Raw genomic sequence first — 16,085 nt, 5'->3', positions numbered from 1 at the left:
ATATCGCCACTAGATTGCCACTTGGTGACTTTAAATATTGCGCCTTCATTCGCCATATTGATTGATTCGATACTTCGAGAATCGCAATATTTTCGATAGATTTCAAATCGCAGTCATAGAACGGTCGTCGGATCGTGCAGTGGCGTCCGAACTGAATCGCTTCGTTCTCGCGATTTTTACCACGAAGAAAGACGAATTTTTATCACAATAGAATCTCTCGTGCGAGAAATTATTGCAGGTATCACGTGAAGTGTCGTATGTTCCGGGTAACATGTTAAATTCCATATATATAATTATTATACAATTATTACCACTTCTCGGCATCGACGATATCCATAGTTCTCGATAAAAAAAAAATTATCTTTACATATTTCAAGTTATCTTTCTTTGCAAAACGCAACGAAAGTGTATTGAGAGTAAGATTATTGCCAGATAAAGATCATAATTATTTGCGTGTGGCCCGAAATGATATTAACGAGGTACATTACATAAGGTATGTAGTTTCTTAGTAAACGGTTAAGAATTTAATTTCTATTTTGTAAAAAATAATTCGAAAGTGATATATGCAAAAAATAATCATATATATATATTTACTTCAGATGCTGCTGCATTGCTCCTCGTACTGTTTAACTATTGTTGCAGGATGATATATGGCTTTTATATAAAGACTGGTGAGTAGAATAATTGAATTTTGCAATAATTAATTATTATATGACTTGTCTGTATAAATTATGATATAAATTTATATTATATTTTTATTATATAAATTAAATTATTATATAAATTTTTATCTTAATTTTTGCAAAAACATAATTTAACATAATTTTAAATTTTATTTTATTAAAGATAAATAAGAAATTTATATATAAATTTTGCAAATACATCAAAATCTACATAGATATATAAATATTTTCATAATTTATTTTAAAGACAGTTTGTTGTTTATTTTTATGAAAAATATCTCTTCGTGAATTTCTATGGATTGACAAGTCACGTAGTAACAAATTTCCACAATATTATATTATAATATTATTGTTTTGCGCGGAGGAAAACAAAAGGCCAGAAAACGATATCAAAAAACACATTAAAAAAGGAAACACTAGCTGTCTGATAACTTTGAACTTTTGAAGGTTTAGTTAAAGATGATTTCGTAACATGATCAGCAAACTTCGATATTCCATTATTCTTTCCCTTTGAGTAAACATTTTTATAATTAATAGCATTACAATCTGACATTAAATCCAAATCTTCAGAATCCATATCGATAAATTTGCGATGTTTTATTGGTTTCCTGCACATAAATTTTTGCTGTAAATATATTTGCTTAAATATAATGTAAAAATCGAAAGAGTTTTCTATATATTTTACGAAATAAATGTATTACTTTTTCTCTCTTTTCATTTCGGGAGAACTCCATTCAGTTTCGGTACATCGAGTAGCATGATAATCACATTTTAATGTTATGCTTTTTAATAATGTGGCGGAACGTAGATCATCGTCAGTAATTATCTGCGATTCGGTTGTCGGTGAATCTTCTTCGAGTTCTTCGTCAGCATCCATTTCTGAACTTTTCTCGGGATGCCAAATATTCCTAAATAAAAAGTATTTTTATCTGTTGTTTATACTCTAAAAAAATTATTATATCATATAGAATATGTCGATATCCATTTTTTGAAACATTTGACTTACATTGAATTTTTGGGAACAGTTTGCAATATGTTTGTAATATTTACTTCTTGATAGTCAGCTACTTTCAATGTTTCCTGTTTCAATATTTCTTCAAACTCACTAAAATTATGCATTGATGTAGAGATTGTTTTGATAATTTTAATTATATATATTTTTTGCTTCAATAAGACAGAGAAAAAGAGATAAAGCATTAGTAAACAAATGTTCCAGTAAATAATCATTTTTATTAGTAATAAATTAATTAAAGATAAATAAATATATATTATATATCCTTATGTTTAAAAATGTAATTATATTATTTTGATATCTATATAAATAAATATAAAAAGATGTAATGTTATTTTCTCTTTCCTTAATAAGATTATATACTGGTAACATATACTGGTAACATTTATTCTACTAATTACTCTCTCTTTGCCAGATTCTCTTATTTTACTATATATTTAAACACTAACTTTTTTTCTTCACTGCATTCCATGGGTAATTCCATATTTATAGAATATTTTAATTTATTCCTCACTGGCACTTTTTTATTCTGTTATTTAAAATTAATAAATTTAAAAAATAAGTATATTAATACATGTCTTAACCGATAATAAATATGTCAAAAAATTATACTGAATAAACGTGAGATTCTTCATATGCAGATGAAAATGAATTAGGCTTCATGCGCGGAATTTTGCTAGCCTTATTTTGTGAAATATGTAATTTTGCATTTTTATCAATTTTATTAGAATTTTCTTCATATGAATTTCCCGTTCCTTGAGATGCAACTACGTTCATAAAATTTTTATCATTTTCTGCTACTTCTGGCAGCTTCTGAATGTCTCCCGAAGGTATCAAATTTTTCTAAATATTACATAGATTAATGCAAAGTTAGTAGATCTAATTGTAAGAAAAAAAAATTGTTAAAACAAACTTGATGAAGATTAAGCGATGCTTCGCGACTCACAGTAATAGCGTCAATCTTTTCTTTTACAAAACTTTCAACATCACCAGTAATTTCCGAAGTAGATATCGATTCTTTTTTAATCTCGACGACATTGGAAATTTGCTGCGGTTGAATCTTCGTAATCTTTTTCGTTTGTATTTTCGATTTAAAAATGCCTTTCTTTTTAGTAGTTACATTCTTTTTTCCGCGAGTATAAAGATTTTTCTTTTTGGTCGGCGCCGATAATCCGTCGCTCGAGTCCGACCAGCTCGGATTCTGCGCATTATCATCAATTTTCGAGGGAATATCGGGTTGACTAATAGCTGCCTCATAATCATAGGATATGACCACGGGCTTTGATTCCAATTTACTTTTCGTAGCAACTATCGTGTCAGTCGGTCCTTTATTAATTGCATTTTCGCGTTTACTGCGATGCGATGGTGGATTCATCGTATCTCCAGCATGACTGACGCTATAGCTAAAATCATTCGTTCATCTCAATAATAATTTTTATTTACTTTTATATCTTTCACTTTTAATTTGATAAAAATTCGAATTTTTACACGAAAAAAATTATAAAAAATTAAAGCGTTTATTAATATGAAAAATATTCGAAATGCACAAAACATTTTGAGATTATTTTGTATAGATCTATATTGATATCTTAGAGATGTTGCTCTAGCGTTAATAATAATAAAGAAAATTCAGTTATTATATTATTTACTTTTCTATTTTTAATTTAAAAAATCCAGCAATTTTCGTTATATTTAATTCTTACTTGGAAATCACGGATTTGCAACTGTTTGACTGCGCTCGACTTTTAGATGATTTGCGTATTTTAAGTTTAGCCAAAAGTTTTAATATCGCCTCAGATCGCCTGCGCTCGATCTTGTAGGAGTAATCGCGACACGCGATGACGTTTACGCATTCCGCCTCTTTGTTTTGCTTTCTTGCATTTGCTTTGCGCGTTTGCAAAAGCGGCGGCACCAAGTGATTCAATTTGTATCGAAATTGCGGTCGAAAACGATGCTGTGATTTTCGTGATCTCGCCAGTATCTCACGCGAGAACGTTCACATTTTTCTTGAATACTCTCATAAATTCCGTCGTCCGATTAATCATTTCTTTCTGTGACGCGTTGTCATCGAGCTCGATAAAACTAATCGCACGTTTCAATGGCAATTCGATTCGCGAATGATTCCTTGATTTATGTAATTAATTTCAGGCTGGTCAGCTTGACGTATATCTTTTTGATTGATGATGATTAGCATGAAGTATGCAAAATGTGCATTTAATTATTTAACCCCCAGTATCATATATAATTATATATATTTTATATATAATTTCATATATAAAAATGATCAAAAAAAATGAAAATTGATATAAATTCTTTTAAACTTTTAAGAGTGTGAAAGAGATCTTATTGTAATAATTTTAATATTAATATATTATATTTGTGTCCCATAAGATACAAAAGAAATAACATTGGAATGTATGGAATTTCTATGTATGTATTTATATTTATAAATACGCATTTGATTTGAAGATCGTGTAATTTAAAATTACCTAATAATGTCATTATTAAAAACAAATCGTTATCTAAGAATAGGTTTATGTAAAAGTATGCGGAAAACGAATCGTGCGATCTTTTCGTAAGCCAAAAACATCAAGGCAGCTGTGAGGACAGTTTGCAAAAGTTTAGCCTCCATTCCTTTGTACAGTCCAGCCATCCCTTGCTTCCTGTATGCAAAAATCACGCGCTCGTTAACGGCTCACAAATTATATGTATATAAATGAAATATATAAATATTTTCATATAAATAAAGAAATTTTCACTTACTTCAGAATGTAGAATAGTATTTGCAACGTGCCTGCGTTTGGAGGTAAATTAGGATACTTGTGTCCATGCTGAAATTACAATATCGATTAGAATCGTGCAATAATTTTTCTAACCAAGTCCATTTGTTAATTAAAAAAAAAAAAAATAATAAAAAAAGTCATTAATATTATATGTTATCGATACCCTCAATTTAGTTTGCACAAGCTGCAGAGGATATGTTAATGACGTAGCAATCGTTTTCGCTATCGCCCCGATAGCGAAGAAGACCCATGCCGGTGGCTGAGCACCGTCGAGAGACACATTGATTCTTCTTTTAATACTCTCGTACGTCATAAATTGTATAGCGGGATTCGCGACAAGCATGAGACTCGGCAATGTTCCTGCCCACAGCTGTTTCAAACCTTCGTGTTTCCATATATGCATGAGACCATCTGTAAAAAGTGATGATATAAAGTAATTTATCAATTAATATATCTATCAATTAATAGATAAAAACAATGTGCAGATAGAAACAAAACTGACAACTATATTAGCACTATATTGCAGAGTAATTTTAAAAATAAAAATATCTTTAAAAAATTTTGATTTTCGAATATATTGATTTTTAAAAATTTAAAGAATTATATATTTTAAACAACGTATATTTAATAACTTATTAAATGTAATCAAATTTAATACATTTAATAAATTTAATTAAATTTTTGTATAGATAATTTGATAAGTTTAGTTAAATAATGTATTTAATAATTTAAACATATATAATAACTATTTTCTTTCTTTTTTTTCTTTCTCTTTTTTTTCTCTAAAATTCCGAAAATTACCATGTTTATTGCAGGACTCAGAAATTTATTTGCCGCTAATAAATTATTTATACGATTTTCACTGAATATGCAGAATTTCTTGTCTGATACATTTTTAATTAGCATGTATATAAATGCAAGAGAAGTGCGCTCAATTTTTACAATAATTTCAGTTGATAATAAAGCTATTTTTAAGATAATTATGGATTATTTAACTTTTTTATACTACATTTCAATATTTATATCTTATTTCTTGTGTTTTTTGAGTTTATGAACTCGCAAGATAATTCACTTGCTTTCAATAAATGCATGATCACGCCACTTATTGAATGTCGTAAGCGCACTTTAAATAGTGATGCAGACATTCCTAACATAATTCCTATGCTCATTTTCATATATACATATATCAGCGACATACATCACATTAGATAGGGGACGTATACGCATTAATATTAATTGAGATGTAAATAAAGTGTTATTGAAATTGAAAATATAAAAATTAATAACAAATAAGTATGACATACATATTTAAATACGTATTTGTATATTTTTGTATGAAATACCTACCGTACAAAGTAGTATATTCGTTATTATTTCTTTCTGAAGTATCTTCGATGCCTTTCATCTTCAATCTCGTGTTTACAACCCATAGAGGTGTTGTTGTGAGAACGTTGATTATACCTGGAATAGATAGATGTAGATTTAGAGTGTCTTAAAGTTTCTAACAATACATGTAGTAAATTATACTCTTTTCTCATATTTTCCATTTTTCAATTTTCCAATATAACGTGCTTTAATATTTAATTTTAATTAATATTCACTTATAATTAATAATATTATATGTCATCGTCACGTTAAAAGTCCTCAATTAAAATTCTTTTTTGTAAATAAAGTATATTTAAAATAAATTAAAGAATATTATTAGTATTATTACATTTATTTTAATTAGTTTATTTTTTCTTAATTGCTTACAATTTTTAAAAACTTTTAATACTTTACTTATCTGCTATAAAAATCGTATGTTATTATGCAAACCGTGATTTTGCAATATCAAGCAATTCTCTAAATAATTAAAGAACTGAAATTACCAGCGATCGATGCGATAAACAAGTCGTTGCCAGCCGTTTGATTTCTTTTGCTTCTCAATTCTTTTAAACCATGGAATGTGTAGAAATAAACAAAATTACTCGCGCATAAGCTTTGCAGTACAGGAACTATACCTCTGTATAATGTGCACCTTGAAGAAACGAATGACAATTAAATTATTTCAATCATATGTTTCAAAACTTTGATAATGCAAAATAATTTCTCATCCAAGTTTTTTTATCCTAGAACTTTTATCCTATTTTTTAGAAATATTTATTATAATTTCCATAGTATTTTATTCATAGTAAAAGATACGTAGATCTCTCTTCACAAAAGAAAAACAAATTTGTAAATACGTACGATCCTTCTTTCGCAACAAGTTCTCGTAAAATCGCCAATGTATTTTTCGACTGTCGTGCCTCTTCCACTATAAATAGAAGAACAAGTTGTTTATGAGATTATTACGTAAATCAAAGTGTGAAAAAGATGAGACCTATATAATCATGACTTATTATATATATATATATATATATGAATATTTGTAATGAATGAATTTATATGCAAATAGTGCCGTTTTTTACAAAGCTTTCGCAGTTTTATGTTTCTATTTGTCGTTCATTATAAAACATTACAATTATTAAAATTGTTACTAAATTATCATTATCATATTTCAAATGTTTTTATATAAAATATATATATATATATATATACATTTTATATTAAATGTTCTATATCTTATTCTTATTATATCTAAAATAAGAATAAAATATTTTCTAGTTTTAAAATGTCTCATAAAAATTAATTATAAATAAATATAAAACGGTTTCAGGAATAAAAAACAAATCTATAAAAGGCACAATCAATGAATATTCACAATTAAACATGATAACGCAATTAAATGTGACTGCAAGCGTTAATGGTAATGAAGTCATGAGAATAACAGAATATTATATGAACATCGCGTTTATCGAAAGCTTGTTGTCAATATCTCATTTCAATGCACATTGTAGAGGAAACAAGTACAAAATTGGCATGTCATGTATGTAAATTCGATAGATATAAATATGGATTACATTGTAAACGACTTCGCACGGTATCCAGAGGGTAGAAGGCTGCCATCGCGATCACGCTACCCTGAAATGTCGAAATGTCAAAGTTACTTTCGGCATAGAAATGGCATGTGTACGATATCGTGTAAAATACAATATACACACCGCTGCACCGGATATCGCGTGTACCAACGAGTCGTAGGTAAAGATGCTGTTATGTCCATCGGCAACCATTTTAAGGAGTTTCGAACGCGAATTAGAACCGTGAATTGTAATATAAACTTGACAGTTCACTCGCAATCTCGAGGAGCTATTACATCGCGGATTAATTAATACGATTCAAACCGCATCGTGACACATAAATATTTCGATTCGATCGATGACACTTTTAAAATTTCTTCCTACAACATACTATCTCCTAATCGTCCTGGAAAAAATTAGGTAAAAACAAAATATATATTATAATCTATCAAATTTGGAATTTGTTTCTGAGATTCTTCATCTCTTTATAACATATATTGTAAACGATTTATTTTTTTTTTTTCTCTTTAATTCTTATGTTCTTTTTATAAAAGAATAAAATTTAAAAAATTATAGAAAAAAAAATTCAACATTTTTTAATTGTCTTAACTCGATTAATTTAATTCCTCAATTTTTTATTTCCAATGAAACTAATTCTTGCTTTTTGAACATAACAAAAATATAATCTCTAAAAGATATATATTACATATACAAAATTTTTTTTTACTTACTTTTTCAGCATAGCAGAAATATTCTCGTTCTATTTACCACTCAATCTCATAGAATTCACACAAATCTAAATAAAATTATCTCTACGCGGTTTTTATCCTATATTGCGATTTTATGTCTATTCATAATTCTCACAATTGCACTTGCTTTAAGCTTTTTGTAATTATCGAATCAGCCGCGACTATATACCGGCGAGCGTTTATTTATCGCGACTGCTCACTGCGTGACGAACGCACTGAAACTATCATGTGTGTATAAATTCCGAGCCGCTTATATAAGAGGAAGTCCATGACACACTCGTTCGGTGCTAGGTCTTTCGCGACCAACGCGCGACCTTGCGCAAACTGCTGTAACGATACGCTACGTATGTTATTTTCCTTCAGAGAGCGCCTATCGAAATTATCGTTTCGTGACTTTAACAATCTTCGCCGTTGTTCGACCGCATTGATTCGCGTCCACCAGCACTCGAGATATTGCCAATGTGGCGGACAGACACACAGCTAACACGCTTGCGCTCTTAACGCGCGTATTTAGAAGTGCAGAGGTCGATATAGGCAACGACGTGCATGCGCGTTGACGAAAGGGGTGATCGTTGGTTTTAATAGATAACATCCTCTTGTGTTTTTAAAGGGGAAAAAAAAAAAAAATAGAACGCGATTTCGAAAATTATGTGAAAATACGTATCGCTTTTTGCGGGCAAACGTTATGCCCGTAATATGATTTTATCAAATATTTATAATCTCAGTTTTCGCGTTTCTGTGAAATTCGCAACGTACATGGAAAAATCTTTGGAATACAATTTTGAAAAAAATGTTGAGAAAATTTTGAAACGCAAAAATTGCGCGAGAGTATACGTCATTTTAATTACAATTTTTATAAAAAAAAAATAAAGATGTATTGGAGAATTTCAGGATATTAAAGAAAACGTTAAAGAAAAATAAACTTTTTAAAATATAAACATACTTATATAATTCCATTCGAAATATAATAATTGGTGCCTCAGAAATGTATTTACGCATATTTACGATGTCAATATAGTTTCATATAATTTATATTATTTCATTTCTAATGGAGGGAAAATATTTTATATTAATTAAACTGAGTTGCGTCAATAGCTTTATACAAAAAATTAATATTTTTTAACATTACTATGTATACTTACTATGATTGCGAATAGGATATATTCTGCTATATGTATTTCCCATAAGAAAAATCTTTCCAATCATAAAAAACGTTTGGGCAACTTATTATTTCATGTTTAAACAATAGTTTTTTTTTGTTTTCATCGAAACTATCTTCTAAGATAAACCACGCTGTGCGTGGAATTAAATTTGAAAACCAATATCGCAGTTCGTTGCAAAGATATAAATTCTACGTATACATAGAGATTTCTCTGTTGTGTCGCACATTGTCTGGAATTCTCTCTAAGTTCTCGTCAGAGTTTAATTAAACATTCCACGACTGTGGAATGCGTATGTTGTGCCCTTCTCCTAAATACAAACTGCTGTTAACGGTGATGGCTTTTTTCAAACATCCCATGAGTCATGCATCCTTGACAAAATATAAATTTTGAATCAGAGAAGTTGAAACATCTTCAATCTTTCATCGAGAATTTCCCGCGGGAAATCTACATGATATATATACATATACCGTCATTAAAATTAATGTTAATACTCATGTTTATTATCAATTTCTTTGTGCATATATTAAATGGAATTTATCGTTAAAGCAATTAGCAAAATAAAACAGGACAAATATATATAAATAAAATATAAATTATTATGTTTTATCGATAAGCATTAAATTAAATTGACTGCAAAGTCGTAACAACAGGTTTCTGTTGTTTATATGAAAAATAGCAATATGATTGAAAAATATAATTTAAATGTCAAAAAAAATATAGCAACATAATTGCAGTTTACAAAATATTATTGAATGATATCATAAAATGCAAGATATATTAATATCGAAAATTTCGATTGGACTTGTGAGGAAGTAAATAATTCTAAAATTATTTATATATAATAAAGTTAGTTTTATATTATTAAATTAATTCATCAAGTTAAAAAAAGATCTTATTGTTGGCATACTTTGTGAGACGCCGTATTTTTAACACGGTTACTTCGAGTGTACTATTTCTGTGCGTCGCTGTTTTCAATCAACAACGAAAACTCATTCACTCAATCTCTTTTTGTTCTAGTTTTATTGGACTCTTGCGCTTGTGCTAGTTTTCAGATCGATTCTTCTAGTGCTTTTAATTTCAACGAGAATCGATGATCTTTTCTTATTGAAAACGTCAAAAAATAAATGCTCAATTTTTATTATAAAAATCGTATCAGTTAAATATATAGTTTCCTTTTTCCTTTAATTTAATTCACGATATAGATTTGAAAATCTTTAAAATATGACTTTAGAACAAAATTTAATTTAATTTAACGAACAAATTTTGAAATGCGAAAAAAATACATTGATTTAATTAAAATACTTATATTTTCAAAAGAATTTTTTTTTTATTTTTATTTTTATGACAGAAATATACATTGTATAATTTTGAAAAATTGAAAAAAAAATTATAAATATACAATTTTAAAACATTAAATTATGTGATATCATTTTATTATTTTAATATCATTTTATTATTTTATTTATATAAAATCACGATCAAATGTGTTTCTGCTGAAATTATCACAATGCGCGATGAGGTTTTCCCGAAAATTTAATGCACTGAGGTTTATATCGTTTTCATCTAGTTGTAACAATTATTTCTATTCCGCCATATCAAAGCAATTAATAGTTGAGAAAATTCGATTGAAGAGTTATCGATCAAACCAATAAGATAGAATTGCCGAAGGTGATAATCGACAAATTGTAGCCCGCAGCGTTAATGATGAAAATCTGGTTTAAATCCATTTCTCGCTCGAGGCGATCGAAGCACAAGCGTCCAATTATTAAATCCATATCTCGCTTTGGGAACTGATCGCAATGTTATCTTTGGTGTGAAAAAGCTTCTTTTCTTTTTTTAGAAAAATGCAGATATATCGGTTTTGTTTGGAGACTAGATACAAGTACGGCTGAAAAAATTGTAAAAAGACATGGAGAAAATGTCATTTATTTGATACAAAAATGCGAGCACAATCGCGCATGATCGCGACTATAATCATTTTTTTTTTCACTTTGTTCTTAGCGATTGCAGCAATGTAGCTCTGCGCTTGCTTTCGGTTGTAATCGATTTACGGGCCGCCTAATTGGTCAAATCATCGATTGTACCTTAGAGAGTAACTATGGCCGAGTCTATGGAAAGAGAACGGATTGCTTATCCATATCTCGGATACTCACAAATCTACATGTGCCTATAATGTCCCATCGGTCCAAATGCATTTATCGAATAAATAATATACAGGAAAAATGTAATTTTTTTAAACGGACGAAAAAGTTTCTCACACACACACACACATACACACAATTTCAATAAATTCATCTCTCTTTTCGATAATTTGACAAAAAGAAAAAAGAAATTATTATTAGCTTTTCTCATAAATAAATTTTCTATTGTGTTGCTAAAATCTGATATAAAGTATTCAAATTTAATCTTTGTAATCTTTTTATCTGATTATTTTGCTTAATTATATAAGCAAAAAGATTAAATTGTATATTTTTCAAATGCATACGCGATAGTAGGAAAATTTTCACATGTTTGCCAGACTCGTATTAACAGATTTAAGATGCATAAAAAAGAAGGTTGAGATATTAAAAATATCGATTGACTTTGTACGAACGCATGTAGAATGTAATGCATGGTCTCGTCACTGACAAACCGAGCACGAACGAAATGTGCCATAAATGTAATAAAATTTATTTTAGAGCTATTTGTCCTCAACAAAAATTCGCTAGATATATACAGAAAAATTCAGCAAAAGAAAAAAGATGAAATTCATTAAATCGAGTGCAATTAATGAAAGTAATTTTAGGTTTTATGTGAAAGTGAACGCTCTCCTCCAGAACTCGAATAAGACTACGATGGGCGCAGTTAACCAATTCGATAAAAAGCTTTTTTTCATCGTGTCTTTTTGCAATCTCATATAATGACATAACGCTGACAAGTTTCGATCTTGCGCTATCGTCGTTCCATCGTGAAGAATTCTCCAGAATAATTTCGATAAAAATTTGTTCTAATAGGAGGAGTACGTGCTCTCTTTCTCTTTTTTTTTCTTTCCTTTTTCTTTCTCCCTCTTGCAACTCAATCATCTTGCTAACCGGAGAACCCTCTGATCAAATGTCAAACGATCTTATCCTCCTTAATCGAGGCATCGATTTCCCATTTAACGTTTGATCGAGGACGATTAATTAATGTAGCGGCTTACCTCTCTCAATCTCTCTTTCTTTCACTCGATCACATCTTAAGTTAATTATACATATTTACCTTCGGGACATTACGCTAAAGCTATATTCCGTTAATTAATTAAGGCGAGTAGCGTGGTCGGTTTAAATATGATTTTCCCTTGCGATCTTCGTCCGCGAGTATTCGCTTCGCGTTATCTGCATATTACCAGTGAAGTCTGACAATTGTAGACCTAAAAGTTTCGATCGTATATATGAGGTTTCCATTAACACAAAGTTCAGTTATCACTATCTTTTTCGTCCTGCAAGAAATATTGGAAGAAGATCGATTTCTATAAAAATTAAAATTAATATAATAATAACAATAATAACGCCTAATTATATACACAATAAATGAAGATAAACATATTACACACAGTTATAGTAAAATTATAATAGGCAAAAGCATACAAAGATCGTATAAATAGAGTGTATACTCGTTTCTAAAGATCGCTTTAAAATCGCGTTATCATATTTATCATATATCTATAGAGATTTGTTTCCGCGCGCGTGACAACTTGTTTGAAATATCACTGTATCGTGCAGGCCTTCCTGGACTCGATTCTTCCTGTTCTAAGCGTGATCCTGGATCCCGGCGTGTTGTTCTCGTTCGCGGCCGCGAGCGAGCACGTTTTCGTCCGCATGATCATTAAGTCCGTTCTTATGCTGGGACGTCGCACGTTCGGCGCCACGACGCCGCAGGCGTCGCTCAGCCGACGTTTTATGCTGAGAGTGGCTTTGTGCCGCGGCTGGAAACAAAAAGCGTCACTCTTTGAGACTCTTCAGCCGTCGTCCCTCCTCCTCCCCTATCGATATCGTGAAAGGTAATCCTCGTTTAATCGATCGCGATGCGACACCGAAAGGACAACAGACCCGCGTATCGTTCCGCGCGCTTCGTCGACCGTTAATCGGATTTTACGCGAGGCTTTCAAATACAAGAGTGTTGTTCGATTAATCATGGGAAAATTAAATAATTTGAGGAATCCTTAAAAATGCTATTTATTAAAATCATTAATTACCTGCGACGGCGGTAGCATAGTCGGCGAGCCAAAGGTAAGCGGTACTTTTCTGTGATGATTCGGTGCCATCTCGAGAGGTAGACCTGCCACTACGAATAACTGATAAAATAATTCGTCCACGTGATAGTTTCGCTTCGCGGATGCCTCCACGAAGATGCAGCATTCGTCTTGACTTACGCAATATTGCTCGGCCTCTTCTACCGTGACCGTTCTGTAATATAAAGGGGGGATTTGTTGAAATAATTACATGATTGAAAGAAGCGATGGTGAAAGGATATTATTCACAAGGCCAAGGTTGAAAATGGGGGGAAGAGAACGTACTTTACATCTTTATCACATTTATTCCCCACGATGACCATAGGGACCTTCAGACTGTAGTGGCTCCTTCTGCTCTTCGTGGCACTTTGAGTCGCGCTCACTTTAGTCTCGAGGATCGCTTCCCTCAGCCTGATGGCTTCCTCGAAGGACTCCCGACAGTCCATACTGAACACAACGACGAAGAGGTCCCCTGCCAAATCGATTATCGAGCTGGTCAATTCGTCGAACGACGCGCTTACTCACACGTGTTTTTATTCTTAGAACGCTAAATATTATTGAATATATAATGTTATGAATAAATACGGCCCGAACAATTTGTATTTTTTACATGAAGCTTACGTAAAGCGAGTTTATGTTAACGGTTAGTCTTGATCTCGTATTAACAGATTTAAGATGCATAAAAAAGAAGGTTGAGATATTAAAAATATCGATTGACTTTGTATGAACGCATGTAGAATGTAATGCATGTCTCGTCACTGACAAGCCGAGCACGAACAAAATGTGCCATAAATGTAATAAAATTTATTTTAGAGCTATTTGTCCTCGACAAAAATCCGCTAAATATATACAGAAAAATTCAGCAAAAGAAAAAAGATGAAATTCATTAAATCGAGTGCAACTAATGAAATGTCTTGTGTCGAATTCCGAAGATTTTTAATTAGTTATCAAACTTAAGATTATTAAGATTATTGGTTTTAAGAAAAAACTGAAATATGTGTGTAAATTAGATAAAAAAAAAATCACTATAATGTAGACTTAAAAAATTTTACTTAATAAGTAGAAACATTTACGAACATTTAGAAACAATCAATATAACAAACAAAAAAAAATATAAAATGTTATACAATTATTTAGTTAAACGTGCGCTCGCACGTATTTGTGTAATTTTTTGGAAAGTAAACAAATATAAATAGCAATATTATAATCATCTTAAATTATTCTTTAATTATTAAATATTATATTATATTACAAAATATTATATATAATTATATAATTAATATATATAATATTATTATATATATAATAATAATATATATATATATAATTATATAATATATATTATATTAAAATATTATATTACAAAAATTCTGTATATTGTAAAATATTATCTTAAAAAATTGTACCAAAATTCATTCAAAACCAAGACAAGATTCAAGTTTCCAGAAATTTTCAATAGTAATAAAATATTTTTAGTCTTGCTAACTCTATTAACGATATTTCGCGGTACGCGCAAAATACGATTTTAAAATATCGAATCTCTTTCGCATGTCTCTTTCGAGTCTCCATTATTACGCGACATCGAATGCAATTATTTCGAGCTGGACGGGAGAGTCTTTACATACACGCTGTTGCATACGGACTAATTATAACGGTCACGCGAGTCACATGCGTGTGCTGCAGATTATGAATATTTATCCTGACTGATTTATTTCCATAGCGACAAGGTGCGGCCTCTCTCTCTCTCTCCCTCCCCGTATATACTTATTTATAAATCCACCCTAACGACGGTAGTGTAGCGTGTAACGATTCCGGGTCTCGTGTTTACGAAGCGCACCGTTTCCGCTTGTTTCCGACAAAAATGTCGCGGACAAAAAGGCGAGTAGGATCAACTGGCTGCTCTTGTGGACGAACAAAAAGCTTGTCCGATGGGGAAACTCGACGAAGCGAGCATATAGAACGTAAGCTCGGTAATAACGTAGCTTTATCAACACAGGGTTCCACTTGCTTTTATTATCGCATATTTTCTCGCTAAAAGATGCCGCTAAGTATCTTATGTAATAATAATAATCGTCTTTAATTGCGCGTTGGTGGGATGAAATTTGAAAAATATTTTATGTTTTGCTATCAAGAATCTATCATAATTTTATATTATTATGTAAATTTTGTCAATTTTAATTAAATTAATAGTTATACGCTATTATAAATTGAATTACTCTTTTATTTATCTTCCCATTTATCTCTTATTAATTTTATGAAACGCAACAGAATAGCTTGATATATCAAATATATACTTTTCCAATTTGATCTCACGATAAAGGCATGTGTCAGTGCTAAACTCTGCTTGTAAGCGTAAAAATAATTTCTATTCAAGATAAATTTATAATGTGATTAAGTCACGAAATTCTATATACGTCACACTATTAAATGCTTAACGTTTAATTTAATTTCATGAGATACATTTACTTTTGTCTTAAAACTTACTGTCTATAACAAGATTCCTCTCGCAA

The 16,085-nt window shown here is 30.4% G+C and overlaps 5 protein-coding genes across 8 annotated transcripts in view; 1 reads left to right on the top strand and 4 right to left on the bottom strand.

The window, feature by feature from the left end:
- Positions 1–124: 124 nt before the first annotated feature.
- Positions 125–16,085, top strand: part of LOC126849871 (myocardin-related transcription factor B) — a 214,399-nt gene continuing 198,438 nt past the window's right edge. For 2 of the 3 annotated variants that reach the window (XM_050592189.1, XM_050592187.1), the window contains exons 1-2: positions 125–493; positions 600–671. The gene's annotated coding sequence lies outside the window, so the exon portion shown is untranslated. Of the gene's footprint in view, positions 494–599; positions 672–16,085 lie in introns of those variants that run through there. The other variant, XM_050592195.1, reaches the window with a different exon arrangement.
- On the bottom strand, positions 1,030–1,802 carry LOC126849592 (uncharacterized). The gene is made up of 3 exons (XM_050591555.1): positions 1,690–1,802; positions 1,441–1,591; positions 1,030–1,350 (listed from the first exon to the last, which is right to left on the bottom strand). The coding sequence occupies exons 1-3, from the start codon at positions 1,800–1,802 to the stop codon at positions 1,030–1,032; spliced, it is 585 nt and encodes a 194-aa protein (XP_050447512.1).
- LOC126849908 (uncharacterized) lies at positions 2,480–3,086 on the bottom strand. Its single transcript, XM_050592292.1, has one exon. It carries the CDS (start codon positions 3,068–3,070, stop codon positions 2,555–2,557), a length of 516 nt encoding a protein of 171 aa, XP_050448249.1. The 5' UTR covers positions 3,071–3,086; the 3' UTR covers positions 2,480–2,554.
- Positions 4,112–8,647, bottom strand: LOC126849898 (peroxisomal membrane protein PMP34). The gene is made up of 9 exons (XM_050592269.1): positions 8,146–8,647; positions 7,559–7,820; positions 7,418–7,478; positions 6,705–6,771; positions 6,347–6,495; positions 5,826–5,939; positions 4,642–4,889; positions 4,459–4,526; positions 4,112–4,358 (listed from the first exon to the last, which is right to left on the bottom strand). Exons 2-9 carry the CDS (start codon positions 7,625–7,627, stop codon positions 4,214–4,216), a joined length of 921 nt encoding a protein of 306 aa, XP_050448226.1. The 5' UTR covers positions 7,628–7,820; positions 8,146–8,647; the 3' UTR covers positions 4,112–4,213.
- The window catches only part of LOC126849903 (dexamethasone-induced Ras-related protein 1), a 460,128-nt gene continuing 456,383 nt past the window's right edge, over positions 12,341–16,085 (bottom strand). For both annotated transcript variants that reach the window (XM_050592283.1, XM_050592282.1), the window contains exons 5-7: positions 13,861–14,047; positions 13,540–13,750; positions 12,341–13,269 (exon numbers count right to left, since the gene is read on the bottom strand). In XM_050592283.1, coding sequence (XP_050448240.1) covers positions 13,051–13,269; positions 13,540–13,750; positions 13,861–14,047 — 617 coding nt within the window. In that variant the 3' untranslated portion in view covers positions 12,341–13,050. The remainder of the gene's footprint in view (positions 13,270–13,539; positions 13,751–13,860; positions 14,048–16,085) is intronic.

The sequence above is a fragment of the Cataglyphis hispanica genome, chromosome 5, assembly GCF_021464435.1.
Source record: "Cataglyphis hispanica isolate Lineage 1 chromosome 5, ULB_Chis1_1.0, whole genome shotgun sequence".
Classification (NCBI taxonomy): Eukaryota; Metazoa; Arthropoda; class Insecta; order Hymenoptera; family Formicidae; genus Cataglyphis; species Cataglyphis hispanica.
Note: the sequence above shows the minus strand (reverse complement) of the source record. Positions and strands in the feature narration are given on the sequence as shown.

Bases quoted from the DNA above. Each gene is read 5' to 3' on its own strand.
- LOC126849592 (XM_050591555.1), bottom strand. From the start codon at position 1,802: ATGCATAATTTTAGTGAGTTTGAAGAAATATTGAAACAGGAAACATTG. The intron at 1,592-1,689 runs GTAAGTCAAATG...CTTTTTATTTAG, and splicing joins ACTGTTCCCAAAAATTCAAT to GAATATTTGGCATCCCGAGA. The intron at 1,351-1,440 runs GCTACTCGATGT...TATATAGAAAAC, and splicing joins CATTAAAATGTGATTATCAT to TCTTTCGATTTTTACATTAT.
- LOC126849908 (XM_050592292.1), bottom strand. From the start codon at position 3,070: ATGAATCCACCATCGCATCGCAGTAAACGCGAAAATGCAATTAATAAA.
- LOC126849898 (XM_050592269.1), bottom strand. From the start codon at position 7,627: ATGGTTGCCGATGGACATAACAGCATCTTTACCTACGACTCGTTGGTA. The intron at 6,496-6,704 runs GTACGTATTTAC...CGTTTCTTCAAG, and splicing joins CTTGTTGCGAAAGAAGGATC to GTGCACATTATACAGAGGTA. The intron at 4,359-4,458 runs GTAAGTGAAAAT...TTTTGCATACAG, and splicing joins ATACTATTCTACATTCTGAA to GAAGCAAGGGATGGCTGGAC.